Raw genomic sequence first — 10107 nt, 5'->3', positions numbered from 1 at the left:
TTTGAGACGTCGATATATTTAAAACTACGCACAATAACGAGAAAAAAATTATACCTTGCAACTCAGGGGCGCTAACTGCACTAAAACAGCCACAATCCCAAAATCGAAAGTATGGACCGGAGTTGCCCTTTAACGTCACGCGACATTTTATTCCGCTGGTCGTGGATAATGCCTGAATAGTTGCAAACACGATTTATGTTCACACCTGCGGTCGTCCGATATCGCAGCCACGGGCACGGTTTTGCGTTACTCGGGCAGCGGGCAACTTACCCGGCAATTTGGGAATCTACGGCGGCAGCGTAGAAGAGGGCTGACAACACTGAGCGTTGCACCATTTGTCACGCGCAGACGCGTGCTTGCGGTGGCAGCGGCCGGCTGCCTCTTCCTTTGCCATCGGCGTGCCGCAGTCCAACGTTCCTTCTGCGTAAAGTGGACCATAAAGGGGCTTCAGAATCTCCTGTTCGTCGCCTTCGCGTCGGGAGCTCGGTAAGTCGCGGTTTTATTTGTTTCTTCAGCAGCAGTGATCAGGTTAAAGTGACAGTGTCATCGCTCTCACGATGGCTTGTAGTATAGTCAATCTTTATTGGCTCGGGAACAGCACGGCGCCGCAACAGCCCGTACCATGGAAGCATCCCGTGGCTGTAATGTGACGACGAAATCACAGGATTGTACTGTACAATTCATCGAACTGGAGTACAGTACTCGCACTGAACTGTAAATTACTTCTACTGTACAGGTCGGCCAGACTGTACAATTTACTTTTACAAAATGACGGCCGATGCGTAATTAATAGAGTTAAGGCATGTTTCACATACTGCAATTTCGCGCCGAAATCGCCGCCGCAAGCGGCGCGGCAGCACGCTTGGCAAGCTTTCAATTCATACGATAGTTTTTCTTTTGTTTGTTTTTCTCTGTCACAGCGATGCCCGAATTCGCTCGTCTCCAACGTCCGTTCTGCTATGAGAAGGAGTGGGCCTTTTTCCTGCACACGTCATCGCTAGTGGAACCACGCAACGCTGCCTAGCTTGCGTCAGCACAGCCGCCAGTGCGTATTGCGGCATCTCGCGAAGAGCTTGGCACTATCCCGCGGCGAAAGCCAGATGAACGCATCGTCCGTTTCGCCCGCTCCGTTTACCTCTACGCCGACACTGCAGTGGAAGCTGCGAGCGCGTTGGACCAGTCATGCCATCGATCCTTCGCCACTTGATCACGCTTTCCTCCATATATCCTCGCACAGAGTGCTGGGGGTCGGGGTCTACAAACGATGACGTCACGAGGAAAAAGGAAGTTTTGCGGAAAAAATAGTCAGAGTGCAGGCGAGCTGCTGTAAGTTGAACATGATTGTAAACCTGAGACAGCGGCAGAAAAGAGAACGCAACAGAAGGTAGTAAAAGAGGAGGCAACGTCCCAATCACGACCCCCAGCACTCTGTGCGAGGATGTATGGACGAAAGCGTGATGAGACGTTGCCTCCTCTTTTACTTACTACCTTCTGTTGTGTTCGCTTTTCTGCCCCAGTCTCAGGTTTACAGTCATGTTTAAGTTTTGCGCTTTGTTCGTACGCCGTGCGAGGTACAGTCGCCGGCCATATGAGCTCCCCCGGCCGAACGCCGACCGGAGCAGCGAAAATCCCGCATGCGGCGCGTCGAGCGTTGCCGCGTTCTGGGAGCCGGGCTATTGGGACCATACCATTTTCTTATCAGAGTGGTGGACGCAGGAAGTTTAATAGCATTCCGCGTTTTGGAACGTGAATCTGAAGCACGGGCAGATTACGATCCCGCTTCCAGTTGTAGGTAAAAACGCAGACGGCTTATCAAAATTCTTCGCTGCATAATATCTCTGACATGTTGTATGCTACTTTTTTTTATTTGCAAAATCGGTTTGTCATTCTATATATTTCCTACCCGAAGAGTAATCCCACGCAAAAACTTTCTTACAATATTTCTTAAACCTAGACTAGACAATAACGAGCGATTTTGAAATAATTTATTTAATCTTTAGGGATATGCTATAAATAACAAAAAGAAAAAGATTTGTGTCGAAGCAGAATAAAGATTAAGGCACTTTTCATGAACGCATTTTATCGAAGAGACTCTTGTTTTGCGCTCAGTAGCGTGTTGCTTCGCCAAGGGTAATTATCTACACGATGACTTCGCAGATGGCTTCCTGGTCAGCCACTTCTCGCTTGCCGAGGGGTCATTGTTGTCATGCCTATCATATCAAACATAGGGTCTTCACATTTTTAAGCATCGATCGAACACTGCTGCTTTATCTATGGATAAAGCAAGCTTCAGTTTATCAGCAGTTATACCGTCATCTCCGAACACTTGGGGCCAACACCTGAAGACGGCAATTCTAATCGGCCATGTTTTCGTGATGCACACTTCTAAAGGCTGAAATCCCGGTAAAAGCTATGCGTCCACCCCTTTGATAACAGAATGGTTTGGTCTCAATAGCCCGGTTCCCAAAACTCGGCAACGTTCGACGCGCCGCGTGCGGGATTTTCGCTGACCCGGTTGGCGTTCGGCCGGGGGAGCTCATATGGCCGGCGACTGTAGTTCTAAGATTTGGTTGGCGGAGAAAGAAGCGATGCTTTTAGCGTTTGAAGCGGCTACGTCTCGATAAGATGACATATGCCTTATGTAAAGTGCACTACACATGTCTAAATTCTCTACATAAAGTGGAACTGATGATGCTTCGCGAGGAATAGGACTTTTTTACTACGGTTCTTTCGAAAGTCACGTGCCGATTATAAGAAGGTCGGAACCAGTGCACAATGGCGGTACAACTGCATCGAGGAACGTGCAGGTCATTCCTTATACGAAGCGTTGGAGCACGGCCAACATACGAGTTGACGAGCCACTCAAACATCGTCGAAAGTGCAACGTCACTGCGCTCATGAACTTTTTCTCTAAATGTGTTTATTTTATTTATTTCTTTTTTTTTTTTTTTTGTATTCCGTGACGTTGAGGTGTTAGTCCGTCATTGTGCAGGGATTCGAGAGCTGCTGACCGAGGGCAGCATTTCGAAAGATAATCGCATCGTCATCGTGGTCTCTCGTTGTGTGTCATGCTTCTGGTGCGGGGAATGAGAGTGGCCTCATCCCGTCCAGGGCCTCTAAACTCGTCAAACACAAAGTTAGTGCCGAAGTTGTCGGAGCGCGCCGATTGACAATAACAAGACGATGACTTCGCGCTTTTTTCACCGACGTCCACTCGGCGCGAACTTTCGGCTCCAACTTTGTGTTTGACGAGTTTAGGGCCACGGATCTCTCTGGGACTGCGCAAATGGCGGCATTCTAGTAAAATCACTACAAAACAAGCTCCGATTTTTTTTTTTTTTTTTTTTTTACTGTTTACATAATTTTGAATTGCTACTAACGTCAAAAAAAAATTCAATTCGACTCACCTTGAAATGACGAAGAAGGCCCTTCCTATTCTTCTTTCTACATCCTAATGCAGTCTGGATTTAGAAGTCTCTTGTAAACACGTGAATTAGAAATCTCCCGTTAGTAGGATGTACAGAGGCCTGTTGAGACCTAGTGATTGTCCGTGACTTCAGGGACGGCAGGGAGCAGAGCCAAAACAGGACCTCATCTGGAAGCAGGAGGGCTGTCTCGTCTAACTCTGTTCATGTGCATATTTGTTCATGTGCATATTGACAGGTTTCAACATCAACTGGAGAGCGCTGAAGTACTATTCGTGCTGGTTTCAGCATGAGCGAAAGTAATATTATATGTGTAAAAACAGGCCGATTACAAGGGGACGAACAACGCAACAGCGGCAACACACCCTGCGTGTTTTCCCACCTTCTTTTTACTTTTTTCTCGGTCTCTGATGGTTTATTAAAATTAACCCACCAGCTCGCTTCTTTCTACGCTGTTATTCCTTTATTTCGAAGTGATATGTTCCTGGTAATTGAGTGTTCCTTTATTGTGCTCACACTTGGAAATTTTAAAAATTACCCCTTTGTAGGTGTTAGCTGCTTATCGGGTAATTTTTTTTTTAATATCTTAACCATTTAATCGTCCTAATTTCTAGCCCATAGCATTCGTCATTATGGGTGCGTGATTTTAGAACTCAAAGTTTCTGCATAAAGTTCAGTTGAGACAGTCTGGGTTATTTTTCGTTTTCTTTCTTTTTTAAATTTCCCCAGTCCCGGGTTTATTTGTCATTGTGAAATTAATAATTATACTTAGTTTCAGCTTAAGTCACGAGGTAATGGCACCAATTGAGTGGCGTCAAGAACTCAACTCACTCGGCCTTTTTTTTTTTTGGTTTATGATTGGTTCGGCGATGGTGTAACACGAACGGAAACATGACGAACACCATGACGGTGCACTTTCGGCGCTGCCCGAGTGATCCCGTCAGCATCGTAGCGCCTGCTGCGTCTGGACTGCGTCTCAACTTCGTTTCACGAAGTTGAGAGTTTTTCCACCGGCTGCCGTTTCTGCTTGACAGGAGCTTTTGAAAGTGTCTCGAATTCTTTGTGTCACGTGACCTCAAGGGTTCACCACGCCGCGCGCCGGCAGCGGAAACCGCGGGGCGGGTCAAAGTCCCTATATGTAGGGAATCTCGAAGCGGGCGAAAGCGGGACAGGTCGGTCGGAGGAGGAACGGAGAGCGCGCAGTCGGGTTCAGGGTAGAGGGAAGCCGGTTTTCTTCACATCCGGCAGGTTAGTTCTCTGCGCATGTGGGGTATCTCCCCTCCCCACGTCCAGACAGCGACCTTTCCCGCTCGGTTAGTGCCACGCCGCCGAAAATGCTGTCCCAGTGTCGCCAGGGTTACAGCTCGGAGAAGGTAAGCGCACGGGCTTCGCTGAAAATTACTCTACACTACTTGCGGTCGGAATTGATGTCCGACCGCAGTAGACGCTACGGTATGCGACCGGTCCAATCGAACAGCATTAAATGTGTATCGTCGTAGTCCTCCTTAGTGAGGTTTACTATTGCGTATACGGAGCAAACGCAAGCGCTATGTGTTTGCGTTGGCGTTGTGAGTTTCACGCTGCGCATGCGCGAAGTAGCCATGCGCCGATTCAAGACCGCGGTTTGGGCTCCGCGCACGCGCAGTGTGGGACCCGCAACGCTAACGCAGAGGGCTTGCGTTCGCTCGTATACGCAATACTAAAAACTCACTATTGTCTCTGTGCGTTAAAATAAACAAAGTACGCAGAGTGCCGTGATCTAGTGTTGTTGTTTTTCTTTTCTGCACGCGATTGGTTTGGTCGCTGATAGTAAACCCACGAAAACAACTATCATCGTGACGATGGAGCTTTTGGCACTGCTTGATTAGGTTCGTGGGATTGTAGCTTCGAACGGACGCGAGTTGTAGGGAAGCGTATTTCGAGCCAGTGAAACTTGAAGCCGCCTCCTAGACGCTCCGACCTTCGTGCGCTTTCTTTTTCTTTTCCTCTTTTCACTGGGCGGAAAGAAGTGGCGTGGAACGCCTTTCTTCGTCCTTCGGGAGGGAGATCCGAAAAACTTCACAAGGAGCACAAAAGCCGCTTTCTGGGAGGGTCTCACGCTTGCTTCGACGTTTGGGGGGTGCCCACGCTCGGAATTTCGGGGGACGGGACAGAAAAAAAAAGTAAGCGAACAAGTCGACCTTTTTTTCACGACGAGCGCCTGTCATAGTCGCCCCAATCGTGAGAAAACGGCTCAATAATTATATTTTGAATACGTGGCAGGCAAGCTGACATAGTGACAGGCGTGTAAGGGGGGGGGGGGGGGGGGGGGCATTAAGACTAGAGTTTCGTGTTTTCAAATAAATCCGAAAAAAAAAAAAAAAAAACACTTGCCGGTAAACTTTCCGTTGATATCCGAAAAGCTCGTAATTTCAGCGTCGCAACTACAAAATAAAATTGTGTGTTTTTACGGATGAACGCTATAAGAGCTCGGGGTCGGTGGTTTTGCGGAGATGCCACTTCAGTTTCCTTGACATTTCGAACTATTCGTGGATTGCGGAAGAGAAGGGGATAATTTCTGGAGGATTTTCCATGCGCCCGCTCGCTGACACTGGTCTGTGTGCTAAAATTAAGTTATTTGGCTATAAATACGACACAGTCGGGGATATTATATCTGGTCTCGGAACACACCCGCACGCTGCCCTGACATCACCCGCTGCGGTTGAGCAGTTGTCGGCGTGGTGCAGACGCTTCGCTTAACACGAATCTCGTTTCAGCGGATTAGCAGCGCTTAAACCCGGTGTGGACAAATGATAACCTGTTTGTAAGCAAGGTGTCAGTCTACATCCCCACTACCACGTTTCAGTCTTCTAGGCCAGTGGTTCTCAACCATTGATGCTTCGCAGACCCCTTGTGGATCGGCGGGAATGATGAAGGACCCCCTTCGTGGTGAAGGGAGGGGAAAGCTATAGGTTAGTTATGATAATGATTTAATCAATCTATATAACTGAGGCCTAGAGTGAAGTAGACTTCTCTCATTAACATAGAAACTAAAAAGACTCACCAAACAATTGGAAAGTTTCTTCTCAATCTGAAAAAAGACTACATTTATTGCCGGGCTCTACTGATGAGGCAGGGATTATGGAACCCTAGAATGCCTTCGCGGATCCCCAAGGGTCCGCGGACCCCCATTTGAGAACCACTGTTCTAGGCAATGAATATTTTTGGTGCTATAACAAGTTCTCAATACTGTTCCAGCTGCCCAAGCAAGCCATGGATCTCACCCCTAGCAGTCGGTCGGATGGGAGCCACACCACCGACAGCGAGTCAGGTCTGCTCTTCGAAAGAGAGTGTTCCCAGATCTTCGAAGAGTCAGCTGCACTTCAAGAAAGTGCCTTCAGCTCCAGACGTCAACTCCTCGAGACCACATCGGAGCCAGGCGCCCACGAATCGACATCAGACGAGCACGGCAAGCCTCCAGATAAAACAAGCGAGGCGGTAAGGGAGACCTCTCATGCTCATGAAAATGGCACTGGACAACCCAAGGAAAGAGTCTGTCGCAAAAGCCTAGACTTCATCCTCGGAAAACCAGGGGGAAGGAGGTCGAAACAGCGATCACACGTCAAGCCTAGCCCAGTGCCGTCTTTAGGGCTCGAGACTTCCGAACAAAGAGTGCAATGGCGATGCAGAAGTCGGTCAAGCGATGGCAGCCCTAAGGTTTCTGGTTGCATAAAAGCCTCGAGTCAGAAGATTGGGAGTGGCGGTGGCGGGGCCTCCAGTACCTCTTCCGCACCATCATCCTGGGAGGAGTTTCCGGACAGCGGTTGTGTAAGTGAGAGCAGCAGAGACGGATTTATGCCCCTTTTTGAGCTCGGCATAGAGAACAAGGAACCGCAGCTACCGAGTAGCTTCGACATGCTTTTTCGTTCCCCGCTGCACATCAGTCCACTAAAAGCAGCTCTAGACGATTTGTCGTCGTCGGCAAGCCCAGCTCTTGGCCGCAGTCACGATTGGGAGGATCTTTCGAGCCCATTCTTACCACGTCCAGCTTTGAAAGGCTCCTTCAAACGTCCAGGATCACCAAGCCGTCCCCTCAGGATGCAGGTACTGAGGCCCAGTTTCGTCGGCAATAAGAAAGTGATCAGTTTCAACGAGCCGCGATGCACGCCCAAGGTGGACAGTATGCCACGGTCCCTGTCTGCGGCCGACATCGATACTGCCTTGAAGCAAGCAGACAAGGATCCCAGTTTGATCGGAAACTTTAGCAAGAAGTGCGCACTGCCACTTGTAGAAGGCGCGGCACATGACCTCAAGATGATAACGCCGTCGACTCTAGCCGATCTGATCCAAGGAAAGTACCAATCAGTCGTGGACAACTACACGGTCATCGACTGCCGCTACCCATTCGAATACCTCGGAGGTCACGTGCAAGGGGCCGTCAACGTCTTCGAGCCTCAGGATCTCTTGGGAGCCTTCCTCGATGAAACCTGCCTAAGTTCTTCACACACACGCCACGTTCTGGTGTTCCACTGCGAGTTCTCGTCCGAGCGGGCCCCGAAGCTTGCCCGTCTACTGCGCCATGAAGACCGACAGCTTCACATGGACGTCTACCCGGAACTGCGCCATCCGGAGGTGTACCTGCTGCAAGGGGGGTATAAGGCCTTCTACGAGTTGTTCGAGGACCTCTGCGAGCCCTGCGGCTACGTGCCCATGCGTCACAAGGATTACGAGGCACATCTGTGTGTTTACCGCGGACAGGCGAAGTCTACCGCCAAGCGCCGCAAGGCCCGTCATGTCCGCACAGCACTGTGCACACCTTCGAGCCAGCATAAAGAGACACTTCAATAGCCAATACAGTGAACGGGATTCGTTGAATGCGCGACGCATTTGAAGGTAGAGCAATTCAGGGACTGTAACTGAGCGCAACAGCGCATTATTTTTTTTATATTAGGTGAAATCAGCCAAAGCAAGCTGCATTGCGATGGTAACAAAAGCAAGGCCCACCAACCTCCTAGACATCAGCACGTGTATCGTTGTGTGCATTCATCTTTAGAGAGCCAAATGAATCTCAGTACCGGCCCATCTTCTGCAAATAGACAGGTGCACGAGGTGGCAAGTGCTTAGAACCCTCGCGTCAGTTTATTTTAATATTCGCCCTTGTGTGCTATTAATACTCGTGCATCATCATGATAGATTTTTAGATATATTTTTATGCTATTATTTTTTGAAAATTTGTAAATTATTAGGCCTTCACATTCTCGCGTTGATCCGGCTTTATAACTCCTACTCTTCGTCAACGTTTCGCATATCTTTGACCTGCAGTAGATTACCAAATTAATTGCATTAAGTGAACTCGCAAGTACCGAAGGAGGTTATATAACGCCTATTTATTTCTATTTGATCGGGCGCCTGTCGACCCGATGGCGATACTGGTGCATTTAAACCTGATAAAATATGATTTGATGAATAACATTTGGTGTTCCCGACTCAGCTTAGCCTGTGAAGCACCGTTTGAATAGGTAACTCTTGCATACCTATAATACGTGCTGACGTCAGCAAAACCACGGTGGTTTATAGAATCGAAGCCACTCAGCGCTGTGCGGCCATCAGAGGTGAGGTAGTTCGAATTGTACCGATGTAACGGTTGAATAGTGCAATCAAGTGAACTCTTCATTGTTGAATCGTCGTTTTTTGTTTGGTGGTGTACAGTGAACAAAAATAAATATGCGAATGAGTGAAAGCAATGTTTATTATATTTATTTTTTTAATCGACTATTGCTTGTGCACTTAGTGTGCAGATGTCACTGCCGATAGGGAAGAGGATTGGGTGAAAAAGGAAGGATAAAGAAAAAATTAAGTTCTTTTTTCTTTTTTTCTTTTTTATTGGGGGGGGGGGGGGGGGGTTGGTTATCGCCGGCGTGTCGAGTCGTAGGACGACCCAAGCCTTAAGACGCAAAGCCTGTCGAAGTTTGATATGGAGCCGTCTTAGGGCGAATAGCTAAATATCTTAAAGCTGCGGTGGCTCGTAGCAGTGCTTCGGGGCTAATATCGGCACGAACGTTCCTTTGAAGGAATGACGTTTTTTGTCTTGGTAGAACAAGATGTGTCCGAAATGCAGGTTTCGTAATCATGAGCTGGAACGGTAAATTGGGTAGCCGTGCCTTGTTCTGGTGTGTTAAACTGCAGGTGGCCTCCTAAAGAATTTCTAGGAGCGCCGTGTCCTTCAGGTCCTTCAGGACCGCACGCCGGTACGATGCTTATCCATAGCTAAACGGGAAAGAATGAAGATTGAACCCAGGATCCCTGGGTTCTTCAGCGCGAGCTTTCGCTTCACGTGCTCCGAGCTGGTGTGCGCCAGAGCTCTGGTGTGCGCTAGACCACTCGTATTTAAGTATAGCATAGCGTGTAATTGTAGGGCGAAGAAAAAAAACGTAGCTGTTGTCGGGCTTCTACTTTTGACCAATGACGCGTTTTTCATCAACCGAAATAGGACTACTTAAGCTATTCTATTGTACTTTTACACACGCCATGGTACGTTCCGCTTCTAACTGAGCATAGGTAGCTACGTAATTGCACCTCAAAACCACGCCGGAATCCATGTTGAGAGCTTAATTGTCCCAAGTGTGTGTCTGCACATTGGCAGTGTTTTTCAGCTCGCTCGCGTTTTCTCTCGATGGGATCGATTGCACTTGCAGGAGTAGTC

General features: G+C 48.5%; 1 protein-coding gene across 1 annotated transcript; it reads left to right on the top strand.

Annotated features, from left to right (window-relative positions):
- Window positions 1-321: 321 nt before the first annotated feature.
- LOC8053755 (M-phase inducer phosphatase 3-like) lies at window positions 322-9148 on the top strand. Its single transcript, XM_029984851.3, has 2 exons — window positions 322-486; window positions 6663-9148. Exon 2 carries the CDS (start codon window positions 6678-6680, stop codon window positions 8250-8252), a length of 1575 nt encoding a protein of 524 aa, XP_029840711.2. The 5' UTR covers window positions 322-486; window positions 6663-6677; the 3' UTR covers window positions 8253-9148.
- Window positions 9149-10107: the final 959 nt, after the last annotated feature.

This window comes from Ixodes scapularis, unplaced genomic scaffold (assembly GCF_016920785.2).
Source record: "Ixodes scapularis isolate PalLabHiFi unplaced genomic scaffold, ASM1692078v2 PGA_scaffold7__128_contigs__length_106722199, whole genome shotgun sequence".
NCBI lineage: Eukaryota > Metazoa > Arthropoda > Arachnida > Ixodida > Ixodidae > Ixodes > Ixodes scapularis.
The sequence above is the reverse complement of the archived record's forward strand: the minus strand, read 5'-3'. Positions and strand labels throughout refer to the sequence as shown.